Genomic DNA, 20,725 nt, shown 5'->3' with positions numbered 1-20,725 from the left:
TATAAGGTTGCCTGCATTTAAGCTTGTTACAAAGAAACAGCTAGCACAAGTATTAAAAGATGCCAATACTGTAATATCAAATATAAGCACCGTCTCACTGCAAGAAACAAAGCAACTAATGTACAGCACGGCTGCAGTTATAACTGAATACCTTGGATGCAAAATCAACAAACAAGAAAAAAAGCCAAACAATGCACCACCAAAATGGAAGATCAGGTTGGAAAAAAGGTCAGCATGCTAAGATTAGATGCAAGCAAGCTAGAACAGATGAAAGAAAAAAAAGCTGAAGAACAAGAAGACCAAAGAACACCTGATCAAGAAATATCACCTAGAAACAAGGAAGATCAAAGAAGCAATGGAAATAATAAAGCAGCAAATAACAGCCATAGCCAAGAAGCTCAGCAGATAAGAAGCTCAAATTGCACAATATAGGCAGAATGTGCAATTTCAGTTGAATCAGAAATATTTCTACCAATCCATCAATGGAGAGACTACAATGAACCAGTCAACACCTGACAAAGAAGAGACAATGCAGTTCTGGGTGCAGTCATGGGACAATCCAAAGAAATACAACAAGAATGCAGCTCAGATAAAGGAGGTGGATAAGAATAAAAAATAAGCTGAAATGAAATAACTTATAACAACAGCAGAAATGGTGGAGAAAAGGGCAAGGAATATCAAGAATTGGTCAGCACCCAGTGAAGGTGAACTGCATGGTTTTTTGGTTGAAACATCTGACTGGTCTGCACCCACTCATTGCCAAGCAGTTTAATAACATACCGCAAGGAGGTGAAATTGAAGATTGGTTAACATCTGGCAAAACCTACCTGATAATGGAAGATCCAACAAAAGGGGCAGCATCAGGCAACTACAGGCCAATTACCTGCTTACCAACAACTTTTAAATTGCTAACTGGTGTGGTAGTTGATGCAGTCCAACAGCATCTAGTTGAAAACAAGCTCTTTCAATCTGAGCAGACAGGAAACTGCCCAAACAGCAGAGGAACAAAAGATCAGCTCCTAATTGACAAGATGATTTTGAAAAACTGCAAGAGAAGGAAGACCAACTTGAATGTAGCTTGGATTGACTACAAGAAGGCATTCAACTCCCTGCCACATGATTGGATAATCAAATGCCTAGTAATAACAAGAGTCAGTAGAAACATCAGAAGCTTTGCGCAAAGATCAGTTGCACAGTGGAAGACACAGTTGCTGATCAATGGTGATAGACTGGGAGAGGTAAATATCAACAGAGGACTCTTTCAAGGAGACTCGCTATCCCCACTACTGTTTGTCATTTCACTGATTCCTCTGTCAACAATACTGAACAAATCAGGCCATGGCTATCAAACATCAAAAGCATCTGCAAGGCTATCCCACCTCCTTTACATGGATGATCTGAAGTTGTATGGAAAAATATCATCTGAAATAGAATCGCTGCTCAATACTGTCTGAATATAAAGCCAAGATATTGCAATGGAATTTGGACTGGGCAAATGTGCCACCCTTAACATCAACAGGGGAAAAATAATGAATACCTGGGCATCCTTCAGGCTGATAACATCAAGCACACTGAAGTCAAGAAGAAGGTTAGTAGTCAATACATCATGAGAGTGGAGAAGATCTTAAAGTCCAAACTTAGTGGCGGAAATACCATCAAGGCGATTAACACCTGGGCAATTCCAGTCATTAGATACACAGCTGGAATAGTGGACTGGACTCAAGCAGAACTATAGGAAGACCAGAAAAATAATGACAATGAATCATGCCCTTCATCCATGCAGTGACATTGACAGACTTTACTTACCAAGGAGCATAGGTGGGCGTGAAATGTTGCAAGTACATCAGAGAATTGAAGAAGAAAAAAGGGCATTAGAAGAATATCTGAAGGACAGTGAAGAAGATGCACTGAAGTGAAGATGAAGGCTTACTGAATACTGAAGAGACCAAACTGGTATACAAGAAAGACCAAATGAAGAATAGAAAAGAGACACAGCAAGGTAAAGTATTACAGGGCCAGTACACACACACAAAACTAGCAGGCAAAGCAGATAACAACAAGACCTGGCAATGGCTAAGAGCAGGAGAACTGAAGAAAGAGACAGAAGGGCTAATTCTAGCTGCATCAGACCAAGCCTTACAAGCAAATGCATACAAAGCCAGAATTGAGAAGACAGCAACAGACAGCAAATGCCACCTCTGCAAAGAAGCTGAAGAAAAAGTGGACCACCTAGTTAGCTGCTGGAAGAAGATCACACAGACTGGCTACAAACAATGGTATGACAAGGTAGCAACATGGGCGCACGGGAATATCTGCAAGAAATACCATTTGGCTGCAAGCAAGAACTGGTGGGGCCACAAAACAGACAAAGTAATAGAAAATGAAGAAGCTAAAGTGTTCTGGGACTTTAGAATTCAAATAGACAAGCACCTGGCACACAACACCCCAGACTTAACAATTGTTGATAAGTAAGACAAAAAAGTAGACATTGCAATACCTGGAGACAGCAGAATAGAAGAGAAAGAACTGGAGAAATCACAAAATACAAAGACCTGCAAATAGAAATAGAATTACTGTGGCAAAAGAAAGCAAAGATAGTACCAATAGTAACAGGTGCCTTGGGTGCAATCCCAAAACATCTGGTGCACCACTTGAAGACCATCAGCATTGACAAAAATCACCACCAGTCAATTGCAAAAGGCAGCTTTACTTGGAACAGCTTATATCCTGCAACAATACCTTTAACACCATCAAACAACAACATCTGCCTATCCCAGGTCCTTGGGAAGGACTCAACAGGTGGATAATAATGCCAAATCCAGTCTAAACTTCTGGCTGACTGTGCGACCAACAATAATATTTAATGACAATGAATCATGCCTTTCATCCATGCGGCGATGCTGACCGACTCTACTTACCAAGAAGCATAGGTGGGGGTGGAATGTTGCAAGTACACCAGACAGATTTATGTGCTACCCTACTCCAAGCAACTCTAGGTGGTTTACAAACTGTCAAAAGCATTTAAAAACAAATAAAAATCCAAGAAACACAAAACAAAGGAACAAAGATGGCAGAGAAAACAAACCTGGATGGAAACAAGGAAAAGGAAGAAAAGAGGCATCTATCGTCCATGCCCAAGGCCTGGGCGAAGAGCCACATGTTCACGGCCCTTTGAAATATTAGTAGGGTGGGGGCTCTTGAATCTCAGGGGGAACCTCATTCTAGAGGGCAGGTGCTGCTATAGAGAAGGTGCACTTCCAGGGTCCCAAAAGAGGGCACTATTTATTTAAAAGGTTAACTGTTTTAGCTTACACTTTATAAATGCATTTTAATACTTAATATTGCCTGATGAGACCTAGCATGCCAGACAGTGTAAAATGTTAATATCCAGCAATAGCAACAACAACAAATGATCATCAGCAACCTAGTTTTCTTCTGAATCTCAATGCAGGTAACCATGGTTTGATCAGGTTATATTTCGCATTCAGATCATGATGGATTCAAAAGTAAAAACAGAATTATCATTTGCTGATTGCTGGAAATTATTTTTCATAAAAGAATTAAGAGGGGGAAGGGAAGGAGGGATGTTCCGTGAATCCAAGGCATTATGCTGTTTGTTTTTTATCCTTCAAACCATGGTTTGGATATGATTTGGATAATATCCTAGTGCTATCGATATTACTGAAAAAAAAATATTGGATATGGACCACAAGTATACAGTTTAACTACTTTGCTAAAAGGTTATCATGAACCTCTGTGTTTCAAAAGTTTGAAGAATTGCAAACTATTTATACCTTGGCTTTTTATTTACTAAGTGTTTGTGGTCACTATCAGCTACATTGTTAAAAATCAGCAATACAAATTTTAATAAAGCAGGTATGGAAAACAGAGAAAATTCATAGCCACAAAATCATACAGTGCATTATCAAAACAATATAAATAAAGTGCAACTATAACAGAATGTAGGGAAAAGTGGGAAAGCCCTCGGTGAACTCAGTACTGAATCTGCCATCAAGTAAGAGGGAATGACTTAAATAAAAAAGCAACAGTAGCCCTGTTGACTGTAAGGAAAAAAAATAATCCAAAATCCAGAAAAGCAATATGCTTACTAGGCAAACTGAAAATTTGGAGAATTGCTATTAAGAATAGTCTAGAACTATTTAAAATTCCATGGTCAGTAAAATAGAATTTGATAAGAATAAAAAATAAAAACAGTTTAAAAGCAAAATAAGACAAATTAAGCAAAGCTGATAAAAAAGAGAAATTTTATAAATTGGGGTGAAGAGAGTCTGCAGAGAGGTGCTATCACATCACCATCTTCTCTTCCTCGAATGTTGTAAACAATTCTGACAAACTGCTAGAATTTATATTTCCAGAAAGTGAGAATTTACAAACATTTGCTTGATTCTTTTTCCCAGAAAACTTTGGGAGAGTCTTCATCTCAACCTAACACTACTCTGTACCTGATAAACTTCATTTACATATCTGTAGATGGCATCAGGCCATCTCACAGTGGAAGCTGATACAAAGCTGGCCCCAAGTTCAGCCATATTTTTCCCTCTCCAACCTTTTTTTTTACCTAAACAGCTTGTCAAATGCAGAGTTCTTGGAGCTCAAAACTTTGCAGGAATTTTGGAAAAATTCATTTGGCCTAATATAAATATTGCCTCAAGGGATACTTTAATTTTTTTTGTCTCACCATTTGGGAAACTAAGCACCGTATTTCTAATGGTGGAGCAACCCAGGAAAAGATTGAATTAATTTATTGATTGATACATTTATAACCCACCCTTTACTACATTACATTTCTAAACAGGCTTGCATAATTTTAATAAAACAATAAACAACAAAAAGCTAAACAACCAGCTAAAACAGCATAAAACCATTAGAAAGTGATGATTTCTTCCTGACAGCATAAAGCTGAAGAAAAATGTAAAACCTGTAGAAAATAAAAGGATCTCCACATAACAATCAAATGATTTCAGAACAGAAACCAGGCATATTCCCTGGGGGTAAATTCCAGAATGCAAGTCCCTTAACTGAGAAGACTTTTTCTCTAGTTGTCCCTAATTTAACTTCAAGGGGTGACAGTACCAAGAAAGGAAAGTTTCTGTGAATGGCTGTTCAGGTAAGTTGCACCCACTCCAAGTTAGTATTTGACTTTTTGGAAAGTTTTCTCCCAAAGTCCCATATATTTGGCAATTTACTTTAGAGATTATATACAACAAATCAATTTCTGCCCAGAAAGAGCATATACTGGCTTCAGCTGACTGATGGTGTTACATTACAAAGATGGCACTTGGGACTCAATGACAATGCTGACTCAATAATCACCCCAAAACTGATCCTCTATAAGGACTTCTATCCATCCAGAACAGGTGGAATTCCAGTGTCCTAAATCATTAACTATACTCATTTTATGAATACTTCCATTTTAGTTTCTGGCCATAAGATCCAGATGTTGATTATTCTTTACTCCATATTTACATACAATGGGACTCAGAGGTTCATATGAAAGTTAAAAAGCAGGTTGGACAAGATAAGGTCTAATTATATTCCACTACTCTGTAGGAGCAGTGCTTACTATCTCAAAAGATAGCCATAACTTAGATCTACATGTAAATCCTACCATTTGCCCTGGAAGAAGCCTTGGTCTTGTATGTAAGGGTTGAAGATAGGATGAAGGTTTAATATGGAAATCTCTGATTCTCACGCCAGCAAAAGTATGTAAAGATACAGATAGCAGAAATGTTAGGCTGAAAAACATGCAGCTATATGGCTGTTCTCAAAAAGGGTCCTAATTCTCTGCAATCACTCTACTTATTTAACCTTCTGTCTGCATGGAAATGCAGGGAGAGAGTTTAATCACCATACCTGATATGAAGTCTTGACATTGTAGCATAGGACTCTATATACTTATATATGCAGGGAAAAGGTGTACTTTGTATATAAATGTGTGTGTACAATAATATTATACAGTCAGATGATGATGATGATGATGATGATGATGATGATGATGATGATGATGATGATGATGATGATGATGTACACCCATGTAAGACATGCTACATCAGTGACATATGTAAAAATGGCAGGAGTGGAATCATGCTTACTAGACATGGTTAATAGAGGAGAACTGAAGTTGCAGAAATAAGACTAACAGACAGGATTTTTCTCAGCCATGCTATTCTCATTTAGCCATTTACCCTTGTTTTTCTGTGCATTCAGATAATTTATACAAAGTTTCTCAGATAGGAAATGTACTTTCATGTTTACCTAAATCTAGTTTGTATAATTTCTGCTCTGAAGCAAAATTGACCAGGTAACAAAGTCAAAAAAATCAGAAACTTATTCCCTAATGGTTTAGATAGTCTTTAGGCAAATGTAACATTGATGAATTCAGCACTCTTACAAAACCCAAGATGAAAGTGTGGGAATCAATGCTAATAAAATTTCCTTGGTAGTTATCAGTTAAAATCCTAGGCTGGGTTGCAGAATGAAAAAGATTATTTTTCAGTAAATATAGTCATTCCAAAAATAAGCAATTTGAATAGGAGCCCTAAGATCTCCTGCCTGCTATTTTCAGCTACTTCATGTCACTTATTTATGGATGTTAATTTTAGATGAAGCAGAATGATCCAAATGATGTGGTTGTCCAAAGCACTTCTAGGATCAGACCTGATGCTGATGATGGAGTATTACAATCTTATCAGGAGGAGTTGGAGAAACATAGATTCTCTGTATGGTATTTGATGTTTTATTTTTTTGTTTATTCATGGAGAACTATGTAAAATGTGTTTGGGATGGTGAAAAATGCAGGCAAAACTTTCTAAGGCAACATGACAGTTGAAACAAGTGGTGATTTAGTACCGGAGCTGTTCATCATTTCTAGAATCAGAAAATACATTTCATTTCTCCTGTTGCTGGAAGTGATGCCGTTTGAATAAGCCATAAAAATGAGTTCCTGGCCATTTGTGGTTATTAAAGGCCCTTGGGCACTTCTCTGAAAAGGGTAGCTGCTAGAATAGCAGTTCTAACCACAATATTCTTGCCAAATCCTAATTTTATAATCTGCCTGCCTCAGTTTTGCCTGGGGTTTTCAGATAAAACTTACTGCCTTCTCCATCCTCTCCTTCATCTTGACCCAAAAGTGCTTCTATACCACCTATTAAGAAATCATCATAAGCCTCTCAAAACAGATAATCACTGCAAGTTTTTACTTCAGTTTAAAAAGAAGAGAGGGCCCCCCAAAAGTATGCAATGCTTCTCCAGTGTAACAAGATTAGTATATTTAAAACATTCAATATCGTTCTGCTCTTCCCCCCGCCCCCATTCCCTAGATCAGGGTTCCTCAACCTTGGCAACTTTAAGACGGGTGGACTTCAACTCCCAGAATTCCCCAGCCAGCCTTGAAGTCCACCCAACTTAGTTGTCAAGGTTGAGGAACCCTACCCTAGATGAGCACTGCTGGCACATGTTGGCTGGACTATTTCTAACAATCTCCACTGGTGCCATGTGGCTCACTTAAGAGTGAGATTAAGGTTATTGCCTTCAGAATCTAATCCTGAACAAATAATTGGAGAGGGGGGAACCTTAATAAAAGAAGGACCTTACTGTGATTGTTTTGTCACAACTTTTTGTGTTTTATGTGCTATTTACTTTGCTCAGCCATAGTTCCTCTGCTTACTTCCAACCCACAAAGATCTACTGGCTGCTGGCTGGCCCGAGTCTCCCCTTTGTCCAAATAAGAGCTTAGGTTAGGAAGGGTCACCAAAGCTCATCAATTTTTTTACAACAACAACAAAGCAGGCTTTCCCAACTTTCTTCTGCCACCATTCTTTTACTTCTCATTTTGCTTCCTTTTATTCTCAGTGGATATTGCATGTTGCTTTATCCAGGGCTGCTTCTTGTTCTTTTGCCCATTAGGCTCTCAATTTAATTTATTAAAAGATATGGTCATAGACCAAAACAAGACAAACATTAAGAACATGAATTACAAATATCCATTAAAAAAAAATCTGTTCGAAACTGAGATTAAATATATGTAGAGTGCCACCAGGTCCAGTAGCTTCTGATTTTCATTGCAGTGGCACAAAATTTGGGCACCATTCTGGAAATGTCCCAGTCCAAATCATTTAGAAAGTAATGCACAATTGCTATGTGAGATTAATCTAGAGAGTTTCTGATAAGAGGAGAGACTAGTGCTATCCTCCAAGGATGGTCAATAGGGCATTTCAGAAGTTCAGGCTCTCATTTACAACCTCCACACCACTGCATGGTTTTTGGAGCCATTGCTGGGAGAGACCCCCTTATTTTATTTTATTTATTTATTTATTTATTTTATTTAATAGACTTGTCCCCGCCCATCTCCCCACAACGGGGGACTCTGGACGGCTTACAACAACTAAAATCAAAAATACATAATTAAAAGTTATAAAAAAATTAGTTGTCTTCTTTACTTGGTGTCCTGCCATTCCATCAGGTGGATCCCAGCGCGTCCTAGCAAGTGGCATCTTTCATCTTCCTCTTCTGGTGAGGAACACCATGAAATGGAGGTTTTCATTTAAAGAAGAAAAACATACATTGAAAAAGTCTACCTTAAAAAAAAAAGATGGGGGAAATTTCAATAAAAAGTGTATATTAGGGAAACCTGTCTCCAAAAACACTGCATAAATTTAGTTGCTGAATGTTTTTAAAGAAGCTAATTTAAAAGCAAAAAATTCCTCACTGATGTGGAAACAAATAATAATGGATGCTTACTGATCTGCATGGCCCTAGTCTAAATAAGTTATTTTTAATAAAACATTTGATAAAATAGATACTCTACCCACACTCCTCTTGCTCACTGGCTATTGCTTGTGGAGCAGAAGGTCACCAGTACTATCTCTGTCATCCATGAGTAATAAAGAGATAGAAAGCTGGCAATTAAACAAACTCATACTTTAGATTCAGGAGAGCTGATGCCAATCAGAATCATTAGGAAGATGGGCAAATTGCCTTATCTAGGCAGATTTCTATATTTCCATATATTCTTATCTTTCAAATATATCTGTACCCTGCCTCGTATTAATAAAATGCTCTTCCTACAGTGATGCTATTGCACATGTACATATACAAAGCTGGGAACATTTGGTAGAAGCAGTGAGTGCATCAAATGGGTAGGCCCTAAAACAGGATACCCCAGTCTGGGTCCTTCCAGATATCTGTCTGCAACTTCTGTCCTCCCTAATCATTGACCTTCTAACTGGGATTGATAGATGTTGCAGGCTAAAATGTCAGGTTGGAGAAGCTGTTTAGCTTACTCTTACTGACCTTCTTTCTTTCCCCACCTTCTTTTCCCCACCTTCTTTTCGCTTTGATCCAAAAGGAAGCAGTCCTTCTTCTGATCCTAGATTTTCTCAATTAGACTTCATCTCTCTAAACATATATTATGTTAGATGATTAGGAAATACATACATACATACATACATACATACATACATACATACATACATACATACACGGGGTTTTAGGTCTGGAGGTTTTCAGGCTTCCATAAAATAAAAGTTTCAGATACTCTGAGATACAATCTGAACAATTTCCTTGATCTTTTATTAGAGCTGTAAATCATTTATGGGGGCAGCCTTTTTATAAACTCTTGCTTTAAAAAAATCCTATAAAATCTGTTTATCACAAAATATTGTACTACCAACCATCTTCAAAGTTATACATGTAGTATATTAATTAACATCAGCTAACAGTTCCCTTGAAAATAGTCTGGGCTTTTTCACCATCCTGGCGCCCTTCTATCTTCACCTTGTAAATTTATATATATTCCAAGAAGTGAGTACATAATATATACATTTTAAGATATGGGTTTCCTGAGACTTTTTTTTTTTTTTTTGCAGGAAGGAGAGGTAGTGACAAGAAATATTTTTGAAAGAAGTATTGTTCTTATTCTTGCCAATAGTTGCTATTATTCACAAAGTACCACACTAAGTCTCAGTATATCATGCTATTATTCATAAAATGCTATAAAAAGGCTCAAAGACCCAACTGAACAAGACCTTAAATCAGCTTTCCAGAACATGGTATTGTGATTCCATCTCCCAAAATTCCCAATCAATTCAGCTAACATTGGTGCTAAATCTTAACACAAGATGTTTTGAACCCCCCAAGAGTAAACTGAATTCATTGCATCTTCCTTTTATTTCAAGGGCCTTTTATAAAGAACACTGTATACTTTGTTTTCATATAGGTGAATGTGACTGTAAATAGTCACATGGTATTTGTCTACTTTTTTTTTTCTCTGTTGTCACTACATCCCCCTTAAAATGAGGGGATGAAGTGTGACTGACCAGCTCACTGGACCAACTTCATAGGTTGTTCATTCATTTTTAGATAAGAAAAACATAACCTGAATAGAACATAAGCATTATATTGAATGTACGCTATGGATTTTGGCCATCAGCCCTTTCCAAGCTGATGCTTCTGTATATATTGAAAATGTAACTCATGTAATTTCTATATAGTAAGTCCTAATGGTGAAATATTAAAAAGCTGGACTTTCTATGGATGTGCATAGAAATCAGCTTCAATGAGCATCATGATCTTTTTCATATTTTTGTCATTACTGCTGTTATGGGTGGATCATCCTTTGCTTTTAATTTCATGGAATTCATATGTCCATGGAATGCCTGCTCTATTTGTTGAGTTTGCAAGTTAGGACATGTGAATTTCATCTTTATAAAAGTTTTTCAGTACCCAAAGAACTTTTTGATTTAATAACTAAAGAAAACTCAGAGTAACGAAACAGTTTTCCCATTTTCCCATTAGTAATTACATTGGCTTTTTTTGTTCTTGATGATAGACATATAGCTCATATGTAGCTCTCTCCTACATTTTCTTCACCAGGCCAAGGCTTTTACATAATTTTCCAAAGCTATTTTGCAGACTAACTAAATCGGCATATTAAATTTGAATCAATAATATAATTTTGCTAGGACACATCTTGTAATCCAAGTATTTCATAGAGTGTTTTAGCCTTTCCTGATCTGGTATCCCCCACATGTCTTGGATTGCCAGTCTTGGCCAGGCTGGAGGACACAAAAATCCAGAAATTGAGTTTGAGATCAGTACTGTTGAGTACAGGTAAGGTGACTTCAATCTTGATAGGAACACAGAGTTATTGAGAAGCATTCAAGAATGGGGTTGTATCAGAGATTGTTCTTGATGATATGAAGCATAAAGATCAGGCTGAACATGGATGGGGTAGCCTGCCTCTATACACAGTACAGGACAAGGAACATACCATCCCTGTACAGTATGTGTTCTTCCATTGTTGGGAGGACATGGACAAGAAAGTCTATTGGAAACAAGTAAAAATTAAAATAGAACTAAAAAGTTATGTAGAAGGGGAATATTTATTGTTTCTTCATACATATATTTTCCAACTAGAAGGTGAGAGAATTAAACTTTCCTTTTCTTTTAAGTTCCCATGGTGTACTGTTTTAGTAAATGGATTTCCTTATGATGAATTTCAAAATGCCCCCTGAAAATTAATGGCCTGATATTTCTCAGTGATCTTAAGGAAGAATTCATAAATCACACCATACACTGGCTTTATCTTAAAGCCATGATGCCATGGAAATAGTGAAAAAAACTATTCTGCTGGAGTGTCCCAGATCACATATTCAAAATGGTAGCAAAAATTGGGTTTGAGATTGGCTCAATTGTGTGGGACATTACATGTATGAGCACATCTAATTTTTTTGTTGTTAGATAGCAGAAATCAACTTAGATGATCAGGATTTGGTCTATGGTACGACTTCCCCTCCTGCATACCCCCAACAAAAGAAGCTGTTGTTTGATAAGAAATGTTGTTTGGGAGCAACAGGTAGAGCCCTCAGGTAGAGCTGCCAGAGTTTTCTATACGTCTTTGCTGCCATTTAAGGTTGTCTAGAAATATGCAGTCTTGGACTTCTGGGGAAGAAATGGTGAACTGAAGATGGCTCTGTGAAAAGCAGAGCTGACAACTGTGGTGGAATTAAGAGCCGGTGAGTAGACCAGCTCTTCGTAGTTCCTCTCCGGACAAGGAGAGGACTTAAGATTGCCCACAAGCACTCCAGACAGTTGCTCCTCATGAGGAGACTGCATGACAGCAGTCTCTGGTGAGTTTAGAGCTCTGGGAGGCGAGGGAATAACCATCTTGCTCAAACCGTGGTCAGCACCTTTGAAAGGACACTGGGTTTGCATACTTCCTTTTCTAATCACTTTTGGAAATTGCTTGTTAACTGGTTTTCAGATATTAGGAGCCTTTGGATCAATAAATATTGATCAACACCAGGTCAATCTTTAGCAAAAGAAGTTTTAAATACAAGTTTAAGGACTTTTTTTTTATGGAATAAACAACAAAAGGGTGATTAAAACTTTGATTTTAGAAAGTTACAAATGGACTAAGGGTCCAGATAAATTTGAAATAAGATTTTGGAATTAATTATAAAGAATCCCTCCCATGGGAAAATGCTTTTGTTTAGATTTTTTTTTTAAAATAAGGGTTTAAAAATTGGACACTAGAGAGAACTAGAAGGAACTAAAGATTACAATTAAAGGAGAAGAATTCTCAAACTCAACTCACTAATACAGAGTCAAGCAAAATATTTTAACATTGGAGATATTGAAGGATATTTTTGAACAATGGACCCAGAAGGTAATTTTAAGAGAATCTGCCTTTATAGATAGACTATGTTTAAAAGATGCTATGGAAGAGGAACAAGTGTTACCTGACATGAATGAGACTGATTTGAAAGTGGATTAAAAATGACAGGTTACAAGAATGATATGGAAAAAGTTGTTACACTGGACATAGAAAAGAAACCGGCTGATGTCTTAATAATTAAAAGGGATATACAAATAATAAACCAAGAGAGCGACCTGGATAATTTTCCTATATTGGATTTACAAAAGTGGCTTATTAAAGCTTTGAAGATTTTCTGAGAAGCAACAAAGAAAAAATGAAAAGAAATCAAGTTCTAGGACATTATTTGAAGGAACAAAAGATCAAGATTGTTAAATGTAAAAGGAAGGAATATAAGGTTGTTAAAATAGATATGTTGTTGTCTCTGGTAACCCTTAATGGACTTTTGCTGACATCAGGACTGAAATGATGAGGCTTTATGGATTTGTTTATAGATAAGAGATGGGATATGGGAAGAAGAGTTCATTTGTTGTATTTTAAGAGATGATAAGTTACTAAAATTCTTTGTACTTGTTTTGATGAAAGGGGAAGTCACTTCCTTATTTATTTATTTATTTTCTTTTTCTTATTATATTCTTATTTTTTATTTCTTTTCTATTTTTCTATCTTTCTATTTTTCTTCTTTTCTGTACCTTCTATTATTTCTTTTTATCCTTTTGTTGTTTGTATTAGTTTTTATTGTTGTAAATCGTAATCTTTAATAAAATTACTATAAAAAAATAGAAATATGCAGTCTTGATATGGTAGCCCTGCCTCAGGGCACTTCCTCATAATGCATTCCTCCCATCCTTGAACTGGCAGAAAGGCATGGTGACATAAGCACATAAGAACATAATCAGTGTGCTGCTGGATTGAACTCTGGCCCCTCCAGTCCAGCACTGTTCTCACAGTGGCCAACCAACTGTATTAGGAATCCCACTGGTCTCCCGGCAGATGACGTTCAGAGGCAGTCACACTGCAATCAAGGCTAACAGCCTTGTTCAACATGACCTCCATGAGTATCAGGTTCAGCCCAAGAAGCACGAGACAGTTCAGGAACACTTAGTTACTTTATTAGCTTACACCTATTAGACAGAATCTCACCAGACTAACTCTAACCCCCAATGGCAGCAGCTATAACCCTGAATCCCTTAGGGAGGGGCCAGTCTCCTTCTCTTCACTTTCACATGCTCTGGCTGGGGGCTGAGGAGATGCTTGGAATGTCTCTCCCCCTCCCTGTAACCTTGAAGCTCCATTCCAGGATCCTCCTCGCTCATGCCTTCCATCACAATTTGTCCAACCCTCTGTTTGAAATCAACCACACTGGAAGCCAGGATCACATTATTCATGCTGCCCCAGGGCTATCTATAGTTCTGCAATAAGGCCAGGGGGTGGGGCTGTCCTTAAAGTTTTAATGTGGGAGAGCAGTAGTCCTGTGTAAAACAAACCCCTACAACCTGTCTGTTGGGGTAGTGCTTGTACACACACCAACATGTCTTCCTCCTACTGCATCCTGCTTCCAATCATATGCCTCACTGACTAGTCAGCAACTTTTTTTTAATTATGTTTTTGTTTTGTCCTAGGCCTATAGGATTATAGGACTACTGGTCCCCTGGGATCCAAGCTTGAGCCCTCAGGATTGCAATGTGGGAGACAAAGTTTAATGCCTCTTACTACATCCTGTCATCTCAGTCATGACACCATCCCATGAACACTTATTTGGCATTTTACATAGTTAACATCAATGAATTCATTTGTCTATTGATTATACTGTACCAATGTTGTAGTTCAGAAAAACCTGGGATACATTCAAAACAGAGCAAACCTAATAATAATAAGGCTTTAGTTTTGCCTTAGCATATAAACCTATTGAAGAGCTTGGGGGAAAGCAAGAGTTAATTAAAAAAGCACTGCAGCTGTAGCAACTTTGTTTTTAATAAAAACAATAAACTTCCCCTTTTTATAACACACAAGTGATTTGACATTGAAATAAATGCAGATGCTTCTTTGCACAGTGTATTCCCTGTTGTGCTTTTTTAAACACCTTCACATATGGTTTGCTTCATTCCTGTGAAACTGCTTGTTGTTTATGTCATACAAACAGAAGAGATTGATTTTACACTGAGTAAGTAGGGAGCAGAATGAATTATCCATTGGAAGCAAATAATTGCCTGGGTGTTCAAAAATATTTGAAATTAATCTTGGCTGCTTGGGGAAAAAATCTTATGATTTCTTCTGATTCTCTTTTTAACATTTTGTTTACACTGAGGATTTATTTAAAAGGTTTCACAGTTTCAGCTGAGCTGCTGTTTGAAATGATCAATCGCTATCATTTCAACAGATGTCCAAAATCATGGCTAAAATGGCAAGAGAAATAATAAGTGATCAAATTTCCTTTTGGTCTTTTGGGATATGTCTAAAAAGTAAGTCACCCCCCAAAGGACTTTAAAACTCATTCTGTTGCTTTTGTCTCAACTTGTGACTGTCATTTGTGAATCAGTAACCTCTTTTGCCACCTCTTTGTCCCCTGCTCCTGCTTTTACCTGCACGGATTATATTATATTATCATCATCATCTTCTTCTTCTTTGCATACAATGTTGTTGGGGGGGGGGGTTGGTGCCTTCAAGTCATTATGGACTCCTGGTGACTGCCTGGACAAGTCCATGCAGTTTTCTTGGCAAGATTTAAGAAGTAGTTTGCCATTGCCTTCTTCCTGGAGCTGAGAGAGAGTGACTAGCTCAAGGTCACCCAGCTGGCTTTGTGCCTAAGGCAGGATTAGAACTCACAATCTCTGGGTTTTTAGCCTGATGCCTTAACCACTACACCTAACTGGCTCTCTCACCTTCAATAATAACATCTTATTTGTTGCTGTAACTGTCTGCTCTCAAGGATTCCACTGCAATGAATGCTCTGAGTGGAACTGGTATTGGGGAGAACTTAATCAGCCCTAGCCTGCATAGTCTGCTGATGTGGTTGTGGAAATGATGACTGAGGTGACCAAAATTAATGGAGCTGACTGTCTAAAATCCAATATAACATGACAGATACATTTCAGATATCCTGAAGCTGCTGGAAAAAGATTCTGCAGTATAATTTGAAGATACATGTAATTTATATGAAGAAAGGGCAGAAACCTGAACTTTTGGCAATCTGGAGTTTCAGCTGCTTCACAGATTTCAAACATCCACTGAAGCAGATAACTGATGATGCAGTTGCAGTACATTTCACTTTGCACAATATGTAGGCTATTAAATTTTTGTCTTAATATGTAGACACAGAGCTGCTGAAATAGAACTATTTAGATGACAACATCTTACTATCACTGTTCATCATTTTATTGATTATTTTATATTTTATTTCATCTTAAAAGCATCATGGTTAAGGAAAGTGAATATTGCTTGCTTGTATTTGAGGAATATTCCCTTCTTCTGAAAGAAAGCAGCGGCAATATTTTTATTGAAGAAATGTTTACTTGACCTGGAACAAGTTGATAATTACAGGCCCAGTTTCTCAAAAATGCTAACTCTGGTCAAGTGTTGAAAAAGTGGGGCCTCCCAATTCCAGATGCAGCTGTGGAAGAATACCAATCATCTGGACCCATTTCAAATGGTATTTGGGCTAGAAAGTGAAATGGTTTTGCTCACCATGATGGATGAGTTACAATGGGAACTAGATGGGGCACACCCAGTTCTCTTGAACTTGTTAGCATATTTCAGTACCGATCTTGGTAATATCACAGCTAGTCTACTGCAATTTCTTTTGAGAGCTTCAACTGGTGCACAATGCAGTAGCAAGGCTACTAAATAATATTGGAATCCCATCATATCCCTCTTGAAATATTTTAATTGATTGTCGGTGTTTATTTTAAAGCTGACCTAAATAATTTATGTCTTGTAAGAACATTAAGGCATACTTAAATTCAAGGTCTGATGATAACAGCTGTTTTCAGAGCTAGGAACTGAGAAGCCACTCAAGATCCAGTTCACCATATCAAAGATTTATAAGAGCCAATTTCAGAGTGATCAAAGATTTTAGATAGGAAAGAACAGAAGATGCGGTTGAAAACAAGGACCTGGACCATGCAAATGACAGCAGACAAAATTACTTTGTAGAGTAGCTGTTGCACGGAGAAAGGCTTTTTGTTTGATGCATTTTAATCCCTTTCTTTTTATTTCTTTTGTGTTTAGTCATCATTTGCCTCATATCCATTGACTTTTGTCTTCCTTTTTCAATCTCCATCCATCCTTCTAAAGGAGGGTCTATCTATCTATCTATCTATCTATCTATCTATCTATCTATCTATCTATCTATCTATCTATCTATCGGCTGGATAGTGCAGTGGTTAGTGTAGTGCTGCCTTTTGATGCAAGAGACTGGGTTTGAATGCTGGCTGGTAACTACCTTGCCAATAGGGGTCCTTGGGCAAAGACCCCCTAACACTTCATTTGTCTACCTTGGATATGAGAGTGACATGAACTATCTGAGGTAATTAACTATAAGAGAGTCATGCCAGTTCAGATGTCACCCAGATTAACAAAGCCCATGCCAGATGTTGGGGAACCAGGACAATCTGACGATAAGTGGGCTACTGGAACAAACCATACATGGATGAGACAACAAAACCTGGAACTGATGGAATGCTACTACAACAGTAGACCTAATGAGAGGGGATATATGAAATGCATGAGGGAACTAGGGACGGATAGAAGACCTACATCCACACTAAAGGAAACAGCTAGTTACCCAGTGCTTCAACATAGTGAAGAGGAAGCTGCTCTCACAACTTGAGATATACTGTACATTACATCCCAGACTCAAGAAGACCCAGAAGGAAAACTGGATGTGCAGCCAAGCTGGAACATCACTGCCACCTCCTCCATTATAGAGCGCAGCATGGATAAACTAACTAAGTTAAGACTGATGGAATGAAATTCCAGCAGGCCACATTGTAGACATAGAGATCAGCTATAAGTACCTTGGTATCCCACAGTCACATGGGAACCATGATGAGGAGGCAAGGAAGACAGCAACATCCAAGTACCACCAAAGGATAAGACAGGCCTGAAGAGTCAGCTCAATGGGAAGAACAAGATCCACATCATCAACACGTACGCCCTGCCAGTCATCAGATACTCTGCCAGTATAGTGATCTGGCCAATGGAGGCTGCTGGTGTGAAGATCCAGAAGCACCTCACAATGTACAGAGGTTTCCACCCCAAGTCCAACACACAGAGATTGTATACCAGCTGGAAAGAGGACAGGCGGGGGTCTGGTGAGTGTCAAAGCTACTGTCCTGGACAAAGCCCAGAGCATTCAGGAGTACATCAGTAAGATGGCACCCAAAGAGGAGTTGCTGAGAGAATGCCTGAGGCAGCAGCAAACATGGGAGGAAGTTCAAACAGAGGAAGTGCCATGGCAAGACAAGACCTTGCATTCACAGATAACTGAAGTGGCTGACATTGGGAAATCCTACCAGCGGCTGGAAAGGGCTGGACTAAAAGCCAGCACTGAGGGACTGATCATAGCAACACAAGAACAGGCACTAAGCACCAGATCCATAGAAGCAGGGGTCTACCACACTAGACAGGATCCAAGGTGCAGACTGTGCAGAGAGGCCTCAGAGACAGGCCAACACATAGTGGCAGGGGGTAAGATGCAGGCAGGAACAGCATATACTGAACAGCACAACCAAAGAGCTGGCATTGTGTACAGGAACATCTGCACAGTGTATGGGCTAAACCCTCTCAAGTCCAGATGGGAGATTCCACAGAAGGTCATGAAGATCCTGTGGGACAGCAGGTACTGGCCAATCAACCAGGCATTGTGGTAATAGACAAGAACCAGAAGACAGTGGTAGTGATAGATGTAGCGGTGCCAAGTGACAGCAACATCAGGAAGAAGGAGCATGAGAAGCTGGAGAAGTACCAGGGCCTGAAGGAAGAACTAGACAGGATGTGGAAAGTAAAGGCCAAAGTGGTCCCAGTGGTGGTAGGAGCACTCAGGGCTGTGACCCCTAAGCTGTGGCTCCAACAGATCCCAGGAACAACATCAGAGCTCTCTGTCCAGAAGAGTGCAATGCTAGGAACAGCTATGATAACTGGGCAGAACCCTCAAATCCCCAGGCCTTTGGTAGAGGACTCGAGATTGAGGAAGACACTCACAGAGGTGAGAGGGGAATTTATATATATATCTATCAGCATAGACATATGTCTGTGCGTGTGTGAGAGAAAGAATGATCAATGGATTTTATTAATGGGATGCCTAGATGCATGATTTTATAGGCAGTTAATTTTAAAAATTCACTATATGTGAATATAATTAAAATATCACATAATGTAAGACAATTATATAACTATATAATAGTTTGTCCTGCCTTTTTGGGGGGGGATGGGGGAAAGGTGGCTACTGGTAGGTATATGTAATATAGCTGTGTTTATAGTTCTTTTCTCTTCTACTCCTCTTCTTGACATGAGAGGCCAAGAGCCACATGCTTTTTGGATGCATCCTTAGTCAGCATTTGGGCTTTCCTAGACAGCCTAAGGAGAGGTGTTATCTTTTCTCCCAATGTGCTGTTAAGAAGGGATCAGCTCCATTTTAAAAAATACATTTCAAAATGCTTATATGTAAAACTGTATGATGGGAGATTCCGAGCTGACTGAAAAGTGGTGTGTGTGTGTGTGTGTGTGTGTGTACACAATACACAGCGATATGTTCATTCACGTATACCCTCTCCTCCACAAATAAGTAAACCCAGCAATTATTTATTGAGTAAAGAAAATGAATTGTAAGTGTTTAAGGAACTTATTAAAGGTCCAAGACTAAGCTATAATATTACAGAGATTTATGGAATATTAATGTGCATGTGAGTCACAGCTCAGCATCTATTCATTTGGAAAAAAATACCCCATTTTACTGTAATAGGATTAATCTACAGAATATGCTAGTACCTACAGAACCACAGAACAACAGAGATGAAAGAGGCTTAACATTATTCCAGCTGAGGCATGTTTCTGTTAATGCAACCTGCCTATAGTTTCCGTGTCATTCAGATGTTATATTTGTTTCATTTGTTCCATTTCATGCAAATTAGTGTGTGCTGTAAGAAAGGACACCATGAAAAACATGGAGTGGGTTTCACTGCTCAGTAGCAGATCATGCATTTATATGTAAGGGTTTCTTGGCATCTCCCTGTGAAAGGAAAGCTAGCCAGGAACATTGAATTTAATAATGAGGTGACTGGATCAGTCATCTCATGTGATAGAAAGCAAATTCATATATTCAAATATGTAATATATGTACATATATATTGTATTATTTATTTGTGTGTGTGTGTGTGTGTAAAATGAAGAGGTAAGAAACTTCCAGTGGTTATTTATTGAGAAGATAAAGTGAATTGAAAGTGCTTAAAGAACATATTCGAAGTCCAAGACTAAGCTTACTGGTTTAATGGGCTTGCCTTCAATCCAGGAGGCAGCACAAAATTGTGCTCCTGACTGTCAAGTCCCTAGCAGCTGCTCAAAGCCCAGAAAGTTAAATTCTCACAAAGCCTTATTAAGCAGATTTATGGAAAGGAGAAAAGGGGCTCAGTTACAGAACCCCTTGAAACTGAATATGTGTATGTTAGCACTCCATTTATCAGCAAGTTTGTTAGGGTAGGGCAGTGTTTCCCAACCTTGGCAACCTTAAGATGGGTGGACTTTAATTCCCAGGATTCCCCAGCCAGCATGGGGTAGGGATTCTTGGATCCTTTCTGACAGCCTCTTAAATACTGGGGAGCTACTAACTTCCCAGATATAGCAGGAAGAATGTAACTGATATTCTGTCTCTGCAAAGTTCTGAAAACTACCATCCTACTTCCCAGGCACTGAAGAGTCTTTTACATTACAGCTGTAATTTGCTCTGGCCTAACAAGTGATTTCTTTTCTGCTTAGTAATGAGGTGGTGCTGTCCTGATAGCTTTGATGTGGGTGGGGCTGGTGAGAGGGCAAGTTTTGACTGGAAGGTCTAGC

The 20,725-nt window shown here is 38.5% G+C and overlaps 1 protein-coding gene across 1 annotated transcript in view; it reads left to right on the top strand.

Annotated features, from left to right (window-relative positions):
* LOC103049107 (uncharacterized) overlaps nt 1–20,725 on the top strand; it is a 164,786-nt gene that overhangs the window by 77,421 nt on the left and 66,640 nt on the right. Inside the window, 1 exon segment of the mRNA XM_088130906.1 lies at nt 6,624–6,745. Coding sequence (XP_087987032.1) covers nt 6,624–6,745 — 122 coding nt within the window.

Source organism: Python bivittatus, unplaced genomic scaffold, assembly GCF_059951505.1.
Source record: "Python bivittatus isolate LINGU-HERP-01145 unplaced genomic scaffold, Pbiv_v1 ctg000840_np1212, whole genome shotgun sequence".
Classification (NCBI taxonomy): domain Eukaryota; kingdom Metazoa; phylum Chordata; class Lepidosauria; order Squamata; family Pythonidae; genus Python; species Python bivittatus.
Note: the sequence above shows the minus strand (reverse complement) of the source record. Positions and strands in the feature narration are given on the sequence as shown.